At 45.9% G+C, this 19,334-nt stretch overlaps 2 protein-coding genes across 3 annotated transcripts; one reads left to right on the top strand and one right to left on the bottom strand.

Moving 5' to 3' along the window:
* Positions 1 to 5,522: 5,522 nt before the first annotated feature.
* On the top strand, positions 5,523 to 12,195 carry ROPN1L (rhophilin associated tail protein 1 like; the record flags this gene model as incomplete). The annotated part of the gene is made up of 5 exons (XM_084306938.1): positions 5,523 to 5,653; positions 8,341 to 8,464; positions 8,643 to 8,807; positions 11,129 to 11,304; positions 12,132 to 12,195. 5 exons carry the CDS (start codon positions 5,523 to 5,525, stop codon positions 12,193 to 12,195), a joined length of 660 nt encoding a protein of 219 aa, XP_084163064.1.
* Positions 12,196 to 12,649: 454 nt separating this feature from the next.
* SNRNP48 (small nuclear ribonucleoprotein U11/U12 subunit 48) lies at positions 12,650 to 18,962 on the bottom strand. 2 transcript variants are annotated; one of them, XM_084306923.1, is made up of 9 exons: positions 18,812 to 18,962; positions 18,586 to 18,699; positions 18,325 to 18,385; positions 17,438 to 17,512; positions 15,739 to 15,927; positions 14,697 to 14,818; positions 14,204 to 14,319; positions 13,051 to 13,215; positions 12,650 to 12,921 (listed from the first exon to the last, which is right to left on the bottom strand). In XM_084306923.1, exons 1-9 carry the CDS (start codon positions 18,845 to 18,847, stop codon positions 12,882 to 12,884), a joined length of 918 nt encoding a protein of 305 aa, XP_084163049.1. In that variant the 5' UTR covers positions 18,848 to 18,962; the 3' UTR covers positions 12,650 to 12,881. The 2 variants fall into 2 exon arrangements, with proteins under 2 accessions (XP_084163049.1, XP_084163050.1); XM_084306924.1 differs by having other exon boundaries at positions 13,051 to 13,212.
* Between the last annotated feature and the right edge of the window lie 372 nt (positions 18,963 to 19,334).

Below are 19,334 nucleotides of genomic sequence, written 5' to 3'. Positions count from 1 at the left end.
CACTTCAGTTGCCATCCAAATGGTGACACAGATACCTGGAACTGGAAAATTTCAACACAGCACTACAGTCAATTTACAATATTGCAGTTAATTGTACCTGACAGAGCTGAAATAGTCTATTACTCTGAAGGACAGTACTGTGCTCAGACTGCATTATTCTAATTGGCAAACTACTTAAAGTCCCCATTTGGCCCTTGTTATTTTTATTTGAAACCTGTAAAATCGCTATGTTATTCATCCTCACAACACTGAGTAGAGGGGTATCTAATTCTAAATTCTTAACAACTCCTTTCCATCTAATGAGCTTTTTCTGTTTCTAGAAATCAAGCTACTTAGATGTTTAAAGTTGTACTATTGTACACGGACTAATCCTTTCTTGGGAGCACACATGCACTTTACTAGGACAGGATTCAGAAACATGTTCAAGCACTCAGTGGTTGTCTTACACTATTCTTGCTGCCATGTGAAGTTTGCATGCTCCTTAGTATGTGTCTCTCCCACGCCTACCAGCAACCTCTGAAACAGCTGAACCAAAGATGAAGACCACTAGGGAGCACTGGCAAGACCATACTAAATCCATTTGGCTGGGAGCTGTACTGGGTTTGCTTGGTAGCAGGAGGGCTACAGGGTTGCTGTACAGGCTCTCAGTAGGCAGCTGTAGGCAGCAGTCGGGTCCACCCCTGAGCCTTCTCTCCTTAATGCCGACCCAAGGAGCTCCCTCAGCCTGCCCTTGTACGCCGTGTGCCCCGGGCCCACGCTGTCTTGAATGCCCTGGGCTGGGCACACTACACTACACACACTGCACGCACATCAGTATCTTTCCTCTACTGGGAACACCAGAAGGGGATGCAGCAGTACAGATGCAGTCACTAAATTGTCCCCAAAGAAGAAAGTGGCTGTTATTTTTTATCACTTTTTTATTTTATTTTATATTGCTGTTTATTGAATTATTATTATTCCTAATGAAGCTCTTATTTGTTCTTCTCTGAATGAACAGTGACGCTGCGCTCCAGCACTTCTTCCCGGCAGACGTGAAGTCTTCTGCTTCTTCAGAGGAGCAGCTCTCTCCCTAACAGCTTTGGCTGATCTGCAGCTCTTCTTTGTGTTCTGCCATGGAAGGTGTGGCTTCCTCTTCAAGCAGCCATGGGGCAGCCTTCTTGTCCTCAGACAGAGACATCGCCGGGCTCCAGGTCCCAAGGTCCACCGTGGCTCTCTGAGGGGTTCCTTCTGCCGCCCTGGTGCAGCATCCCAGAGGAAGCCAAGTCCCCTCTCGTCCACTCCTTGAGACTCCGTGCAGAAGAGATGACACCTCTGGACGAGGTGGGGGTGGGGGATGGAGGATAGGGGACAGGAAAGGGAAGGGAAGGATGGCCGTGCTATGAGGCACGGCGGCCGGGCCGTGCATACGGAGCTGGTTGGCTGCTCCTGCGGTGCCGCCGATGGATCTTGGCGGCAGGGAGCCCGGGCACGTCGATCTCCATTGCCTCATCTGGAGGTGGATCTACCTCCATCAGGTCTTCATCCGGAGGCAGATCCACCTCCATGGGCTCCACAGCATTTGCTGCACCGCAGGGCACTGCTCCTTTGCGACCGGCGCCGGCCCTCTTCCACTTCCTCACCAGAGGCAGTGGCCTCATTCTCTTCGAGTTCGGGACTGAGTCCTCTCCTGACCCACTTAAGGGTGGGCAGCCTCCACTCCAGGTCCTCTTCCTTCCATCCATGATGGCTGTCGTCAGAGGGCCTGGAAGCTCAGCGAGTGGCGGGCCCTGCGCAGGGGCCTTTTATAGGGCCCGGAACAATCCGGGGGGCAGATGCCACTGTGACATCAGGAAGCCTCTGTGACGGTGGCCAAGGCATGGCCAGACGTGGCTGTGTTGGGAGAGGTGTCGGTGGCCTGAAAGACGCCCTCACGAGGCAGGAGGAGGAGGGTCGGGGGGCAGAGGGCCCCTCTCCTGGGGATGGCTCTCCCTGGCCATTTTGCCTGCCAGAGAGACAGGCTGCCCCTCGGGCACAGGGCCTGCCCTCCAGCTCCCCTCCCGTGCCCTGGCCTCCAGCCCCCTCCTCATCCTGTGCCTGGGCTCCCTGTGCCACAAGATCACACAGACACGCAGAATTTCTAGGTTGGAAGAGACCTCAAGATCATCGAGTCCAACCTCTGACCTAACACTAACAGTCCCCACTAAACCATATCCCTAAGCTCTACATCTAAACGTCTTTTAAAGACTTCCAGGGATGGTGACTCCACCACTTCCCTGGGCAGCCTGTTCCAATGCCTCACAACTTTTTCGTTAAAGAAGTTCTTCCTAACATCTAACCTAAAACTCCCCTGGCGCAACTTTAGCCCATTCCCCCTCATCCTGTCACCAGGCACGTGGGAGAATAGACCAACCCCCACCTTGCTACAGCCTCCTTTAAGGTATCTGTAGAGAGTAATGTCGCCCCTGAGCCTCCTTTTCTCCAGGCTGAACAAGCCCAGCTCCCTCAGCCGCTCCTCGTAGGACTTGTTCTCCAGGCCCCTCACCAGCTTCGTCGCCCTTCTCTGCACCCGCTCAAGCACCTCCATGTCCTTCTTGTAGCGAGGGGCCCAAAACTGAACACAGTACTCGAGGTGCGGCCTCACCAGAGCTGAGTACAGGGGGACGATCACCTCCCTAGCCCTGCTGGCCACACTGTTTCTTATGCAAGCCAGGATGCTGTTGGCCTTCTTGGCCACCTGAGCACACTGCTGGCTCATATTCAGCCGACTATCCACCATCACTCCCAGGTCCTTCTCTGCCTGGCAGCTCTCCAACCACTCATCTCCCAGCCTGTAGCTCTGCTTGGGGTTATTGCACCCCAGGTGGAGGACCCGGCACTTGGCCTTGTTAAACTTCATGCAGTTGACCTCAGCCCATCGGTGCAGCCTATCCAGATCCTCCTGCAGAGCCAGATGGTGGCAGCAGTGTTTCTGGAGGGGCAGGGCCTCCACTACCCCCCTGCCACCGACCAGGCTCCCTGCGAGTGGTGCAGCCCCCCATGCTGACAGCATCTGAGAGGGGGCAAAGCACCCAGACATCCTGCAGATGGGCAAGGGAGGCATGGCCAAGTGGTGCCAGGTCTCCCAGCAGTCAATAAAAGCTCTGCTGACGCTCAAGTGCTGCGGGAGCCCTTCTCAGGGGCCATCTCCCACACCTACCCCTGCCCCCAGAGCATGAAGAGGTGCCATCGCTTGTGCCCCGAGGCATGGGGGAGGAGAGCGCCTGGTCTCTGCGCTGCTGTGCCGCCACAACACGGGCAGTCTGTGGGAGGGCTGCCGAGGTCCTCGGGGCCTGGAGGTGGAGGGGTGTGGGGGGGTCAGTCTGAGGTTCACCCTTGCTCTCTTCCCTAGTGTTCAGGAGAAACCTTCTCAATGTTTTTGTGGCTTCTCTGCTTCCTCTTTCAGAGGAAGAGCTCTCCTGTCTGGCTGGAAGAATCACAAGTAGCTCCTGACTGGGAGCCTTCAGGGGCATTTCCAGGGGGAAGCTCCTGCCTGCCTAAGACACCCAGTGCACACCCTAAGACACCTAGAGGAGGGGGTCTGGGGCACTGCTGCCCGTGGGGGACCTGTGCTGGAGCAGTTTGCTCCTGGGGGATGGATGGATGGACCCTGTGGCACAGAGCCATGTAGGAGCAGGTCTTGAAGAGCTGCTACCTGCGGGCAGCCCCCACAGGCTCAGTTCGGGAAGGACGGCATCCCATGGGAGGGACCCCACGGGGAGCAGGGGCAGGGAGGGACCGTGAGGGAGCAGTGGAGACAAAGTGTCATGGGTTGACCACAGCCCACATTGTCCTTACCCCTGCACTGCTTGGGAGGGATGAATGGGGGGGAAGGTGGTTTTAGTTTGCTTCACTTTCATATTCTCTGGTGTTCTGGTGTGCTAGTGACAGGCAATACATTGCATTAATCTCCCTATGCCGAGTCTGGTTTGCCCATAACGACACTTGGTGAGCAATCTCCTTCTCCTTATCCCTAGAGCCCTCCCCACCATATTTCTCCCCCGTTCCCGTTGAGTAGGAGGGAGCGGGAGCGTTCAGCTGCCCAACAAGGTACAAGCACCACAGCAGCCTCTGCAGCATACCCAGGTTTTATCAAAAGACTACACAGGCAATAAAAAGCGTGCTCTTTGTTTCCCAGAGACTAGTGAGTGCTTTATCCTGATCCCGCGTGCCCTTCATCGTCCAGCAGCTGGACGCCCACCCAGGCGGGAGCCGGGCAAGGCGCCCCCGGCCCGGGCAGCCACCCCAGCACCTCCCCTTCGGCTCCGGGCCCGCCTGCTGCCCGGGGCCAGGCCCCGGCCCCTCCCTGCCGACCGGCCGCGTTGCCCGGGCAGCCTCGGCCGAGCTGAGCCGGGCCGGTGAAGCTGCGGAGCCCCCCCCGGCCCCGGGGCCGTCCCCTCCCCGGAGACCTCGGGCAGGCAGGACGCGGGGGAGCGCTGCGTGGGGCGCCCTGCTGGAGCCGGGTAGACCTGGCGGCCCCCAGCGGGCCCTGCCACCCTCGGGCGTTAACGGCGTGTTACAGCAGAGAGGGTCACGCTCTTGTTTATTTATTTTTTTTTTTTTTAAACTGCTTTTTCTTTGATTAAATTCGGATTCTTCTCCTTGGCCGGTTCCCGAGGACACATCAGCACACACAGGTATTCCTTCCTGAAGGTTTTCCTGCTAAGTCTCTATCTTATCCTCAAAATGAAAGCGTGTGACCAATGTAGTATTTAAAAGTCTGCCCCCGATGCAAACTTGCTGTGCCAGAATGGCGAAGAGGCTGTACCCTGCACCCTGTACCCCTCTCGGCTTTCTTCCAGTCCTCGGGCACCTCCTCTCTTCTCTACAACCTCTCAGAGGTGATGCAGAGTGGCTTAGCCACATCCTACAGCTCCCCCAGCACTCATGGGTGCATCCCACCCAGACCCATGGATGTCTAGGTATCACGTCTGCCTAAATGATATCTAACCCGATCCTCCTCAACCGAGGGAAAGCCTCCTTTCTCCAGACCTTCTCTGTTGTCTCCAGAACCAGGGATTCCTGCGGGCTGTGAAGACTGAAGCAAATTTATACACACTAAGTTAAGAAGTTAATCTGTACTGAAATGACAAGCGGTATTTAGTTGTCAACACAGGTGTTTTTCACACTTGTGTATGGTTTGATTTGTCTGAACTCATTGTTCTACAAGTGCATATGGTGGTAAGTGTGAGGAGGAAAATGAGTTATCTAAAGATAGGTGTTAAAAGTTGTAGTTCTCTTTGCCTGGAGCTATGGTTGGAGACCTAGCTCCAGTTTTTTGCTTGGTGTTACCATCGAGATTAAGGTTTGTAGAGACTTCCCATTGCTTGTCTGTTTACCCTAACAAGGTTATGTCCTCTAGCAGCCCCAATAAGAAAGGAGGCAGTTTTGGTAGTAATACTTTTCCCCCCATGCATGCAGACAGTGTTTTATTTTCATCCTGCATATGTGACCTGCTGTTTTGTTGTTATTTCTTTCAGGTCCTGGTAACTGAATTTGAAAAGACCATGCCTCTTCCAGAAACCATGTTTTGTGCTGAGCAGATCAAAATTCCCCCTGAGCTGCCAGATATTCTGAAGCAATTTACCAAAGCTGCTATCAGGACTCAACCTCGTGATCTTTTGCAGTGGTCAGCTGCGTAAGTATGGTGTTCTCGTAATGATGTAGTGCTATGAATACGGAACCACAAAGTCTTGATGGTCCTTTTTATTGTACAAGGGAGCTGAATTGTACATTAAACAACATGTATTGCATACATGCTTCTGTGTATTAATGGAACCTGTTAGCCTTTCAAAAATAGTATAGTACTCGATGTATTTTCTGCTTCACTGACATTTAGGACTGGCATATCTGTGGAATAGCTTGATTTTCATTAGAGATAAATGACTCTTTTTTGTTGTTGTTAATTGCTATCCTGAAGACCAAACTATTTTTTTTCTCTCACGTGAGAGTTAATTCTCAGAATATAAAGGACATGTAGAAATAGCCATTTAATTCTTAAACTTGCTTAGATTACTTTTTTGTTTATTTCCAGGAAAAAATCTCCTTAAACATTAATAAAAAAGGAAAAGGTCCTACAAAGTTGTGACTTATAGGTGCTAGTCCGTATAATAAATTTCTCACTGTGAAGTTTAAGATGTTTAAGATGTTTTTGCTTCTTTAAGTTCTATTTTTCTTTGACCTCAACTGCTCACTATCATTTTGTCTTGTTGTCATGGTTTAACCCTGTGGCCAGCTCAGCATCATCCATCTTCTCACTCCCTTTCCCCAGGTGGAGTTGGGGAGAGACTCAGAAAGGTAAAAGTGTGAGAGCTCATGGGCTGAGATAAGGACAGTTCACTGGGTAAAGCTAAAGCCGTGCACACGAGCGAAGCAAACCAAGGAATTTGTTCTCTGCTTCCCATCGGCAGGCAGGTGTTCAGCCACTCTGAATAAAGCAGGGCTCATCACACCTAATGGCTCCTTGGGAAGGCAAAGAGCATCACTCTGAACATCCCCCTCCTCCTCATCCTCCTTTCCCCCAGCTGCTATTGCTGAGCATGGCCCCACACAGTGTGGGGCGTCCCTTGGGCCAGCCTGGGCGAGCTGTCCTGGCTGTGTCCCCTCCCAGCTCCTGGAGCACCCCCAGTCTCCTTGCTGGCAGGGCAGCACCAGGAGCTGGAAATTCCTTGGCTATGTGTGAGCTCTGCTCTGTGACAACTAAACCATCAGCGTGTTATCACCACTTTTCATCTAAAATCAAAACAGCATTGTGTGAGCTCTGTGAAGAAAAGAAACTCTGTCCCAGCCAAAACCATGGCACCTGTCCTACAGCTTGTGTGGAGAAGTGCTCCGAATGGTATTTGTGAGAATGTCTAAATTGTGAGGAACTGAAAACTGTCTGTACCTGTGTCCATGAGGGAGGAAAAGCTGTTAACGAAGCTAGGTTTGAGTCTAGCTAGTCCATAAAAGAAGTGCAGCCAAATTGCTACAACTGCAGCGTTGGAGGAAGACAGTGGGAACATCTTAACAGTGCACTGTTAGTGCCTTGTTTTATACCACGGGAATATGATACTCATGGTGCATGGTGTACCTCCTCATGAGGGATGGGTAGGGAACATGCTGAAACAGAAATCAGCAGAAACAGCTACTGCCAGGTTGCTTAGGGAGACTGAAATATGGGTCTGATTTGAGCAGGGGCAGCACCACACTACCCTGGCTGTGCTGCTTTCCATGCTTGGGCTGTGGGACACCTTGGTTAAATGTTGAAGCAGCTTGGTCGGAGCTGCTGAGGAGCTCTCTGGTGTGCACCCCTCTTTCTGGAATACGTTCTTATGTGAGGGCACCTGAGATGGAATAATGCCCGGATTTGGGAACCAAATGAAGTAGAGGCAGGCCATAGTTTCATACGTGGTGCCAGCATTGCTTGAGGAACTTTGTGTCACCTTGTGTTGTAGTGTTTGTCCATAGGAATAGTCAGATGGGAAAACTGATCCAGCCGAAAAATAGCCCAGCTGTTACACCAACATACATGCAATGTATTTATTTCTGTTTGGTTAAGTGAGTGTGGTTCTGCAGTGCTGTTTGCTGTGCTTTTTTGGCAAGTATTTGCACAGCATGGGGTAGCCATGGCATGGACATGAATGACCAGCACATATGAATGAGGAAGAATGAAGAAATGCTCGAGTTAGACCCACGACTGCCTGAATGAAAACTGTTTTGTTTTGTTTTGTTTTGTTTTCCCAGTTTAGATTGTTGGCTACTTTATGGCAGAGATGGTAGCTCTAAAGGCTGTGGTAGCCTTATAATTAAAAGGATGTGCATCTCATTCTCTTTTCGCTCTATCCCTAAATTTTATTTCAGAGTGGACAGAAATAGCACCAATGCTTATGTGAATGCTGCAGTGCTAACAGTGTTGCCAGGGGTTTTTGGGTAGCATGTGGGGGGAATGTTAATTAAATCAGCAGTAAGATGCTCATCGGTCTAATAGGAGAAGTCTGTGTGAGGTTGTGCAAGCACATTCTGAAGTTAAGAACTTGCTGTCCGCCGTTGCCAAGCAGGGCTGAGTATATTGTGCATAAAATAGGTTAAGTTACTTAAGAATTATTGGAGTATTATAAAAAGGACTATGTAAAGTCTTAAGAGTGTGGTTTCCACTAAAAGAAACGGTGGAATTACCCCCTGGGCAGGGGAGAATAGCAATCCTGCATGCAGAGAGCTTGCTTAGTGCTGCTGCCTATGTGTGGGAGCATGAAGATTCGTTTATGGAACTGTAAGACCGCTTACTTCTGTGTAGCTTTTAATCATCCTACGCATTAAGCTATGTTGCTGTTCCCATTCATGTAGGTACTTTACAGCGCTGGCAAAAGGAGAAGCCCCTCCTGTGAAGGAGAGGGTGGAAATGCCTTTAGCGAAACAGAAAGAAGACGCTGGTTTGACCCCAGGGCTCCTTAAAGTCTTGCATAAACAGGTACAAACCGGCCTTTGGCAATAGTGACAAATGCTAATGTGGTTTTCTGAGACAAAAAGATGTTGTAGACAGCTGGGGAGACTGTCAAATACTTGATGTGTTTTGGGGAGGGACTTGTGTTCTTAGTTTCACTCTGGTTTTCAGCGTTCTTAGTGTGGTGGTATGGTTTTGTTCACAGCTTTCTCCTAAGGGCATGGTTAGCGTTGAAGAACTGAAGGAAAAATGGAAAAACCTGTGCTTGCCCGAGGAGCAGCTAGAAGCTATCCTGCAGTTGGATGTCCATGATGAAGAAGAGGTGGAGTGGATGAAGATCCTGGCACTGGGGTGCAGCGTGCTTGGTGAGGTATGTTCGCAACGGGAACCTTCAGGACCAGCACCTAATGGTCACGTATGAGTATAAGTAATGCAAATGGACCTTGGGGTTAGGTTGTGTAAAGGTGCTTTTGTGTCACTTGGTGTGCATCTGCAAGCTGCACCTGGCTAAATGGCTCCTGTGTTTACTTCTGCTCTCTGACAGCTTTTTTTAACCCAGAAAGGGCGGGCTGTGTCCTCACTTCACAGGGTGGCAGTAGAACAGCAGGCCTGGCTGCGGGGAGCTTAGCTCATGAGAGACAGGACGATGGAGGCATGGTGCTCATGGCTTCGGTGCAGAAGTCCACAGAGCAGAGCTGGAGGGAGAAATTAAAACATCAGTTTCTAATTGTGTAGCTAATTACATTTTCACAGAAGCAGTTAATGTTACTAAATCTGCATTTAATTCTTTTAATGTCAGTAATGCAATCTCAGCAGAGCATTTTAACAGAATGATAGATTATAAAGTACTTACACTAAGCTGATGTTCTTCTGAAGGATAATATTTAAAGGCTTCTGCAATAGGGAATAAGGGCTACTAGGAGGAAAATATTTTTGAATGTTGAGATATCCAGAAGTCCTAGTTCTCCACTTGAACTGTATATTTCTTGATTCCAGCTCCTCCCTTTTTCATTTTTGAAAATGAATAATTTTGCATTCTTCCCCTTGTTAAAAAACAAAATGAAAATAAATAACAATAAAAAAAGCAACATAAAAAAATGCAGTCACAGGAGCATCATTCTGATGAAGCTGTGCAGCCTAGATTTACCTCCTTTGTCCATCCTTTCAGATATTAAGAGACTGATTAGATTTTGGCTCTACATAACAAAACTTAAACTTCAGTTTCCTAAACCTGAAAGGAAGAAGCTCACAAACTGTTACATTCATTTCCTCCAGTTGTAAATAGCATCCCTATTGGAGTAGGGTCACAGTTAAGATACAAGACTAGACAAGTAGAGTCCTAACCTAGAAGCATGTGAACTTCTTCATAACACCAGTCAACCGAAGTATTTTTCTGTAAAACTGATCTGTATTTTGAGTCTTACCTGTTGAGAAATAACCACACGAGTAGCCTGTTAAGATGCCTTTAAAAGGTGGGAAATTGAGTGGGAATAAATCTACTGCGTTAAGTGAGGAAATGAGTAGCAGCTTGGCATGGGAGGAGGAGGAATGGTGATAAAGTGGTAGCAAAGTGCTGAGGCTAGAAGGCCATGCAGAGATTCACATCGTGTAAGCAGCTGTTTCTCTGTCCCCAGAGAGACCTCCTGTAGGAGGAGCTACATTAAGTAAAAACTTCAAGAAGAGGTTTTACTGAAGCTGCTACTGCTTCAACTGTTAAGGGATTATAAAAACAAGACTTCTCCGGCAGGTATTCTAGATTGTTGAATAGACATTGCATTTATTTTGCTTTTTTTTTTTTTTTTTTTTTTTTTTTTTTTTTACTATTAGGGATTTTTTTTTTATATATACAAAGTTGTTGCTGGCTTATTAATGAAAAGGTAAAGGTAAATTTTGAAAAAGTTATAACAAAAATATGACTTCCTGGGTTAACAAAACCCTGTTTGTTTGTTTTAATAGTGTCAAACCAGTCTCTCACTCAATGCAATGCCATGGCAAATTTTTCCACACTTCCCCATATAGCTCAGTATGGATAGGGCAGTGGATGATAGACGTTGTACGGAATAAAGCATTTTTTTAAGCATACTTTGAACTAACACTTTGAGGCATGTTTTTTGTTGCTCAGAGAACTTGAACCTTTTTTGGCTTTGATTAACTGAAACATTCTTGAAATGTTTTTGGCCTCAGTGTTTTTTCTATTAACTATTAAAATGGAACTTGCATACAAGTAGGAAAACAGTAAATTCCATCGTTCCTAATAAAATAATATAATAATTTTTTTATTTTTTTTTTTTGGTGGATTTGTCTGTCTTAACTGCTGCTACAAATTCATTTAGACCCGTTGAGATAATGTGTGTGTATAAATGGATATATTAAGGTCTGAGTTTTTACAGTAGCAGAATAGAGCAATTTGGCCATATTGGAGGTATGGCTCAGAGTACCCTGTGTGATCTTTAAGCATTACAGCATTATGGTATTCTTTATTTCTGTTACTTGAACTTTAGTATTGTTTCCACCTCACAACTTGTACTGGCTGGTAAATTTGATAATGAAAGTTAGGTAATGATGATTAAAGCCTTCATTTCATCTACACTTGATTTTCAGTGGCTTACAGTCTGCATTTTGTCATGATGTACAAAGGATGTTCATGGCTCTGATACTTCTCCTTTCATATCTTGACTGCCCCCCCCACAGTCCTTGCTGAGTTCAATGAAGTATGCCTGCGAAATTTTAACAGAGGACCCAGAAGGTGGAGCGGCTCGTGTTCCCTTCGAAACATTCTCCTACCTTTACTCCTATTTGGCCAGTATCGATGGAGAGATACCGGATGAGAAAATTCAGGAATTCCTCAATGGAATTAAAGAACAAGCGTAAGTATTCAATTCAGCCATCAATTTTAATATAAGCATCACTTCTGGGCTCTCTGCAAGCCTGTAATTGTAGATGCGTAGTCTAGCTTCTCTTGGGTGTAGCCATACTTACATGAGTAAAAGCTGACTAAGGTTAGATCAAAAGTGTCAATAGTTATTTTCTCTGAGTGGTCAGCCTTGGGGGTTTGAGCTGTTAAATGATAAATTTTTATTTTTCCACTTCTGAAATATTGAAGTTACTGCCTGGTGATGTGGTTTTCCCCTTAGGAAGCAGTTACAAACTGCTTTGTATCATCTGTGTGTTAATGGTAGTGGAACTATCGGTGTCTTATGGGCTGCTCTTGTGGTGGTTGAGATAATAAATCAGAGAGAAAATAGGAGCTCCCACTTGAAGTCTGTGAAGTTTCTATTGTGTTTCTCCCACATTACTCCCCCCTGGTGCAATTTTTGTAGCATTAGCTATGGTAAATTGTCCTTCTTGGAATGGTCTTGGCATTGGTTGCCTTCGGTTTGTATAAAAGACAAATACTATACATAGTCCCACCTGAATTCATCCTGTTTTGGTTTTCATACCGAGTTAGTCTTTTTGGAATGGGTCTTTCTGTCTTGACCGCAACCAACTTCACACACAAGAATCCAAAAACGCACAGGCACACACATGAACTGAACTTTTGTCATTAGCTACCAGATTGATTTTTACTTAGAACCGTGTTTTAATAATAGCACTTCTGCTTGCAGTTAATATAGGCCTCAGTTGTATCTTGCCTTGCATGCTAGGATTTACCATATGTGCTTTTCTAAGACATCTGCTTTTTATTCCTTTCCAGTGACCAACAAGATGGCATGGTACAGCTCAGAAACTTTCTGAGCCAGCCTTCAACGCTGTTTTGATCAAGCCTACCGTTCTGGACCAGGTGAGGGTGGAAAAAATAAACAGAAGTAAGTAGCATACAAGAAGATTCTTTTCTCCAGGATTTTTTCTTTTTTTTTTTTTGAAATTACCCTTTATCAGACATTAGTTGTGTGATTATATTGATTTCCTGCCTCTCAAATAGATGCAGGCACCTTCAGAGTGGTACTTTGACTCATTTGTTTATACACAGTGAAATGTATTTTGCTATGAATCTTTCTGTCTGTACTTCATAAAGACAAAACTATGTGTAGAGAAGACTGGACAGTGACAAGTGGTGCATTTCTCATTATCCTTCTGTACAGCACTGATTTTTTTCTTTTATTTTTAACTGGTGTAGATTGTCTTTTGACTACCTTGTCTGCAAATTAGTCTGACAGAGATGAATAAAATCTGAGAGAGGCTGTACTAAACTCAAATAGACAAGAGATCAACATAATTTATTAATAGATACATTAGTCTTACACATTTACACATTTTCTGGCATACACTGCTTCCATCCTGACAACCCCTGAACACTATTTCATTTTGTCTCCGAACACAGCTGTGAAGCAACACCAGTATTATGTTCACAGAATTACTGGCCCTGGCACAACACAAGTAGCAGTATGTTCTGTGCAAGTAATTCTTTGAACAGCTGGCAAACAAAATCATTACGTTCTTGGTCCTACTTCCTTCTTTTATGGCTGTGATATTTGTCTTCTTCCCTGAAAGGAAAAAAGAGAAGTGTGCATGCTGTTAGATTGATACCTTATTCTCTGTACTAAATTCTTACACACAAGGGCTACAGCTGCCTGACTCGGAAGCAGGAGTCAGCTGACACCATTTAAGCTCACCTCTCTCTTTTTCTCCGTGACTCTCTGTCTTTGCCTCGTTCACGACTCCTTTTTCTTTTACTTGGACTCCTGCTGGTCTCTCTCCTGTGTCTGGTGCGTTCAGCGTCCTTAGAGCTTCCTCCAGACTGCCGCGAGTCCACTGAAGCAGACCGTCTGTCTTCCCTTCTGAAGAACAGTTATTGATTGGTACTGATATTATTCAATAAGAAGCTTTGCAATCACTATTGTTTTCAGTATCACTTTTGCAATATACTGCCTAATAACAAGAGGCTTAATGAGTCTTCTCCATCTCCCCCCAAAATGCAATACCTCCCCCAAAAGAGGTCCTGGGTCAATACCCTTATATGCACCCATTTCAGCAAACTAACTAATCCAATTATCATTTCTTACAAACCTTGCTCCTCAAAGCTGCTCTAATATTGCAGTCTTATCTCTACTTAAGAAACAGGAGAATGTGGAAGGGATTCATTCTGTTTTGCTTTAAATCCCCAAGTCTTTAACCACCTGCCCTGAGCTGCTACCTCCCATTAGAGGAGCCTGCAAGCTTGACCTAATTCCTTTATTCACCTTTACTTTAGTGCTGAAAACAAACACCTAAAGTGTCACCTTTCAGTTTGTTTCATCTCAGTGAAGAAGCGTAAGTAGACCAGGTAATAATTCCACTGACAAATGCATTGTGTTAAGAACTCAAGAAGGTCCAAATATTTAGTAAACTTGGAAAGCCTTTTCTTTGAGGTATTATATTTTACTGTACCACATGACAGAATATGCTACAGAATAAGAAGAAATCCTGCACTTGTATTTTCAAGTATCTTTCTGTTCCCAGCTATTATGTGTATGTTTGGACACAGGGAAGCAGTGCTTGTTCCCCAGCTACATCAGAAACTATCTATCCATGTGGATCACTTACAGCTCATCTTCTTATCCCTGAAAGAAAAGTACTAATTCTTTTTTCTCCATCCTTTATGTAGTCAGAGCTGCTCAAGCAACAGCTTAACAGAATTGGCATACAATAAACTGCATGTGTCTTAGCTGAAGGTAGTATGTGCTATATAGAAAGCAGTACAGGATAACACTACAGGCTGTCACGCTGCTCTGTCCACGCAGAAAGGACATTTTAGCATTCATGAGGAATTTGCTATCTGTGACATACCTTCCTGAAGATTTTGTCTTTCCTCCTTCACACATCTCTGCATTATCTAGCCTATTCTCCTCCTGCCACTGACTGCTGAGTTCTTCCATATGTACACCAATCACATCCCGAATCACCTGCAGATTAAAGAAAGATTTTAAACAACACAAAAGCAGCATGCCATGGTAGTTGCCTATGACATACTATATATCTTAAAAACAAACAAAAAAAAAACCCACAACATTTCAGTATAAATTTAATAGCACCATTTCACAACAGTCTGGTGTATCTGGTTGGCATTTTCACATTCAAAATTTACTAATGTCAGAAATGCTTCAGTTATTTGTAATTTGCTTCAACTAACCAAAACAAGAAGATTTCTCTATAGTTTGCAATTCTTAAGGCAGAGCACAAGAAGCAGAATAGATGTCTTCTCTCAATGGGTGTATTGTTTATACCAATATAAAGTATACAAAAAAACCAACAACTCATATCTTTGTCTTAAGACATTCACCTCAGTGTAAGACTTCTTTGTGATGTGAACGTTCTTAGCCCTGTACGATTGCCGTCGCCGTTTGTAGTCTCGCATTTCAGCCAGAATTTCAAGATGGGACTTTGGACCTTTCTGACTGTCATCTAGCAAAAAATTAGAAGTAAAACAAATGGCCATTAGCACAACATTAGCACCTGTGGGTAGGCAAGTCTGCTGGATTTAGTAAAAGGAGTCTGAAACAAAATACACTGTATTGTTTCTGAAGTTTCTCCAATACTTAGTAGCAATTATGGACTTAACACAAGCTTCCTTTCCAACTTTCTTACTGTTTATACAAGGCTAGAAAAACACCACGCAGATGTTACTATGTGATCTGTCTCCCAGCAGTGACCCAAATCAACATACAGGGTTGCAGTTTGGTCAAAATGCTACAAAACACAAGCCATGTATCCAAAGCTGGTATTACTGTAAGAAACAATGATTGAGAAAGCCAAGTTCTGTTGAACAGTTACCTGTATAGATAACAAACACTATCTGCTAAGCACAACAGGGTCACAGAATAACACAGAATAACACCAAGTTTCACGTGGTACAGTTACACAGCAGCACGTCTCAATAGTGGTAGGAGGCCTTGTCCACTATATCCCTTGCTATGATGCTCAAGAATTCAACTGAATGACTGCACCAACCTGCCTTGTTAGGCTTTTTTTAATTTTAAATGATCTTTAATCTTGCCATCTCTTATAGTAAATACTGTTCCAAACTTCACAAGTAATTGTCAGTATTAAGACACCTGAAGTCAGTTGCTATGACAGAAGATCTATCCATTAAATATACATAACATCTATGCCAAGGAAAGAACACCACGGCTTTCTCAGAGCTGTCAGCACAAAGACTACCAGACCAGTATTTTCTGATGCCAGACTGTCATTGTGACTTTGAAGAACAGTATGTTTTTCCTCAATAAAAGTAGCAAAATTCATGTTGGCTTTCACCAAAAGTCATCTACCTATATGACATAAAAGCTCCGAGCAATAAAACAGCAGTAGGCCATCTTCCAAACCTTGGGTGATCTTTGCTGCTAAATCCACAAAGAGATCGCTGTCATTTTCTGTGATTTGTGACTTCGACCTCTGTTTCTTTGTTTCCTCAACAACATAATCATAAAGAGCAAGGCGGTCAGCTTGAGTCAGGTCACAAGTGTAACGCTTATGATTTTGAGGAACTTCTACAGGCAGTGATGAATAAGATCCTGGAAGTTGAACAGAGAACTGTTATTAGTAAGACAGCATAATTATACAGGAAAAAAAAAGGAAAAGGTCAGCAATGCCATAAACATGCATGCTATGTTCATCCTCCCCTTATACATCTGTAAGAAGTTAAGTCCTTCTTCACTTGAAAGGGTAACACAGGAATTTTATTTTTAGAATGCACTGTTCTTATAGGGTCACAGAAGCCCATAAAAGTGCCCTAACAGTTATGTGCTCGTGATTTTACAAGAATCCTACAGCTTATGATCAATACCAGCCTTCCTGTCCTATTATACAGCTACTTTTTTTTTTTCCATTTGTCTTTGTTGACAAAGACTTCCAATTAAACAAGCAATCTCAAGTCAGTAAATCTTAGAATAGGCCAAGACACCACAATAAAAATCACTCTGTATAGTTTTAGTGAGATCTTCATAGAAGTGCAAACTTGGAGTGAAAACTGCACAGCAAACACTGGCATCTAGTGGCTCACTGACATATCTTTGTGGTGCACCGGGTGACAAAAGGCTTAGTTTCTCTACTTGGATATACACGTGTCAAATTGAGTTACCACTTCTCTCCAGAGCAAAATACACTCGACGCACTCCAAAAAACACAGTGCCAATCAGATGAAGGCTTTGCCAAGCCAGAGAAAGAAGAACGGCGTGGAAATCTATGCCTGAGCAAGCGCTGCTCTATTTGTCAGGTCAGGAAAAGTACAAGTGCACTTTTCCTTCTGCACATGTGCTAGCCAAACCAAAAGTGTAAAGGCACAAAATGCTGCATCCTTTAGGTGTTGCAGTAACTTCCAAACTACATGCTGCAGCTTTACACTGGCTCCTATAGGTGGCCCTACTTTTCTACTCTTAGCCTCAACTCTTCAGGAGAAGCATAGGTCACAGTCAACCTACTCTACAGACTAGTCACAAAACCCACTGAAAAACGAGACAAACTAATGTGCTGAGAGCATCGGCAAAGGACATTATTGTATGTGTAGATGTGTATCTATTACACAACTATGTAGAGCCTTGAAACAATCCAACATAATACTAATGTGAACATCGCTCAGTTTTTGATCTATGAAATGTTGGACAAGCGCACACAGTTCATGTTTAGCAACTAATCCTTAAACAAAATTAAAAACACAGTCCTCCTTTTTCCTTTCCTCCTCATCCATTCCATGAACAAGAAGTCTGGAGGCTGCTTGTGAAGAGCTGGGGCCACACAGGGCAGAACACAGTACCAGAAAATACAGGCAGAAAACTAAGTGTATATAATGGGATGGGAAGGAAAGGACTAGTGCTTCCGAAAACTCTTGAGTTTTGCATCTGAAGAGAACTAGAAGTCTGAGTACAACAGACTCAAATTCTTTTACCTGGTTGACCTGAATAAAGAAAGTTGTTACGCCCCAAAATAAAGACAAGAAGGAATATTAAAAATTAACTTTAAAAGATCCTTCACAGCAATTCCACAAGAGAGCTAAAGAAATCATCTCCATACCTGCATTCTACTTACCTTCACTGTAGCCTATGCCTTCTTTCACACTTTGAGCTTTAGCTTGCTGAACAATACGAAACTGGAGATCTTTATCTGCAGATAGAGAAGAACTTTTACATCAAGTAGTTGGTAGGGCCAGTCTTTATTCCCCAACCTCTATTATGAGATTTATGGTATTTTACAGAACATTGTAGTTTTATTGATGCATAAGGGAGTCTAAACTAAAAGTGTTTTATTCTATCCCATACTTGAACTATGGGGAGGAGGGGTAAAAAAGGAAAGGATTTCTGGGTTACAGGGATATGGAAAGACGTGTATGTACATTGGAACTCTCTCCTGTATCGTTACTGTATGTCCAAACTCTAGGGCCAGTTTTTCTGCCTTATTAAAGTGCTTTTTAATGCACTTTCTGCACTTGATGTACAGAAGAACCTAGATAAATTACCAAAGAAAAACGATTCTGTTTTACTATTAAAATGGCCCAGGGACCTACAGAGCAGAATTACACAATGAAAGAGGTTAAATGAATAAGGTAAAGTAAGGCAAAGCACAGTGACAAGACAAAATAAATCTATGTGATGGAAACACTCAGTTTTTCTAAGATGTCTTGGAGAGTTTATGGGCAAGGTAGTGCAGTGTGCTGGTGTGAGGACACAGGCTTCACCACACCTGAGGTGCTCCACACAGGCCACCCCACAGGAGCAAGGATGGTGTTAACAGGTTGCCCAGAGAGGTTGTGGTGGCTCTCTCACCTTAGAGAGACTCAAAAGCCATTTGGACACTGTGCTGGGCACGCAGCTCTAGGTGGCCCTGCTTGAGCAGGGCGCTGGATCAGGCGACCTCCAGCCTCCCCTTCTGACCTCAGCCCCGCTGCAAAGCGCCCCCACACCCACCCACCCGCTTACCCATCGCAACGCCGGGCACCTTCAGGTTTTCGTAGAAGAAGCTGGAGTCGTACATCTCAGCCTGCGGGACACAACAGCTTGGTCACAGCACAGCAGCCCTACCTCATCAAGCCGCCCGTGGCGTCCCCAGCCCACAGCCCTCACTTGGGGTCCCCGGGGGGATCCGTGCATGGGGGCTACTTGCAGCACCTTAAAAGCCCCCATTACCCCCCCCCCCAATTCCTCCCACAACGCAGGACCCCCCCTTAAGCCGCATCGCACCTGCTCCTGGTCGGAGTATCCCATCTTGCGGAGGCGGCAGGACGCCGCATGCCTCTCCAGCGACGCCCGGGGCACCCGGTGATGGCTGTCGTAGGGGCACACCACCCGCTCCACCTGCCGGCCAAACACAGGTCAGCGCCCACGGACACCCCAAGCTCCCGCACCCCCGAGGAGCCCACCGCCACCGCCAACGCCACCGCCAACGCCACCGCCCTCTTGCCGTTACCAGGTCGCCCAGCCACACGGCGCTGCCGGCCGCCATCGCCACCGAGCGCCACAGGGAAGGGGAGGGAAGGAGACGCCGCCGCCGCCATCTTTACTCCGGGCGCACCCCGAGATAGGGCGGCGCCATTTTGTGAGGCGGCTTCAGCCCGGCTGCTGAGGGCGGGGAGGGAGGGAAGGGGCCGAGGGAGGCGCCGCTCCGCTCCGCCCCGGCTCCTCCTCAGCCTGCCCCGCCGGGGGGCAGGGGTACCAAAGGGTGGTGCTGCATAGCACAGGGAGGGAGGGGGTGTGCGTTTCGTCTTGGCACCATCCCCACACATGCACAGCCCAAGGGACAGCGTGGGAGAGAGCCACAGAGCTGGCACATGCCCCCAGGAATCCTGTCTGCTGTTTGACCAAATTACAAAAGCCTTCCCTTAGATGCTGAGGACTCAATAAAACTGGAACATAAAACAAGGGAAGAACAACTATCCTAAGAAATAAATTTAGTGTGATTGACAGTTTTTGCTCGCCTATTTTTGTCTTCT

Source organism: Netta rufina, assembly GCF_964035555.1.
Source record: "Netta rufina genome assembly, chromosome: 2".
In the NCBI taxonomy this organism is placed as follows: domain Eukaryota; kingdom Metazoa; phylum Chordata; class Aves; order Anseriformes; family Anatidae; genus Netta; species Netta rufina.
The sequence above is the reverse complement of the archived record's forward strand: the minus strand, read 5'-3'. Positions and strand labels throughout refer to the sequence as shown.

Bases quoted from the DNA above. Each gene is read 5' to 3' on its own strand.
- SNRNP48 (XM_084306923.1), bottom strand. From the start codon at position 18,847: ATGGCGGCCGGCAGCGCCGTGTGGCTGGGCGACCTG. The intron at 18,386-18,585 runs GTGCGATGCGGC...TGTGTCCCGCAG, and splicing joins GATACTCCGACCAGGAGCAG to GCTGAGATGTACGACTCCAG. The intron at 12,922-13,050 runs GTGAGCTTAAAT...TTTTCCTTTCAG, and splicing joins TCACGGAGAAAAAGAGAGAG to GGAAGAAGACAAATATCACA.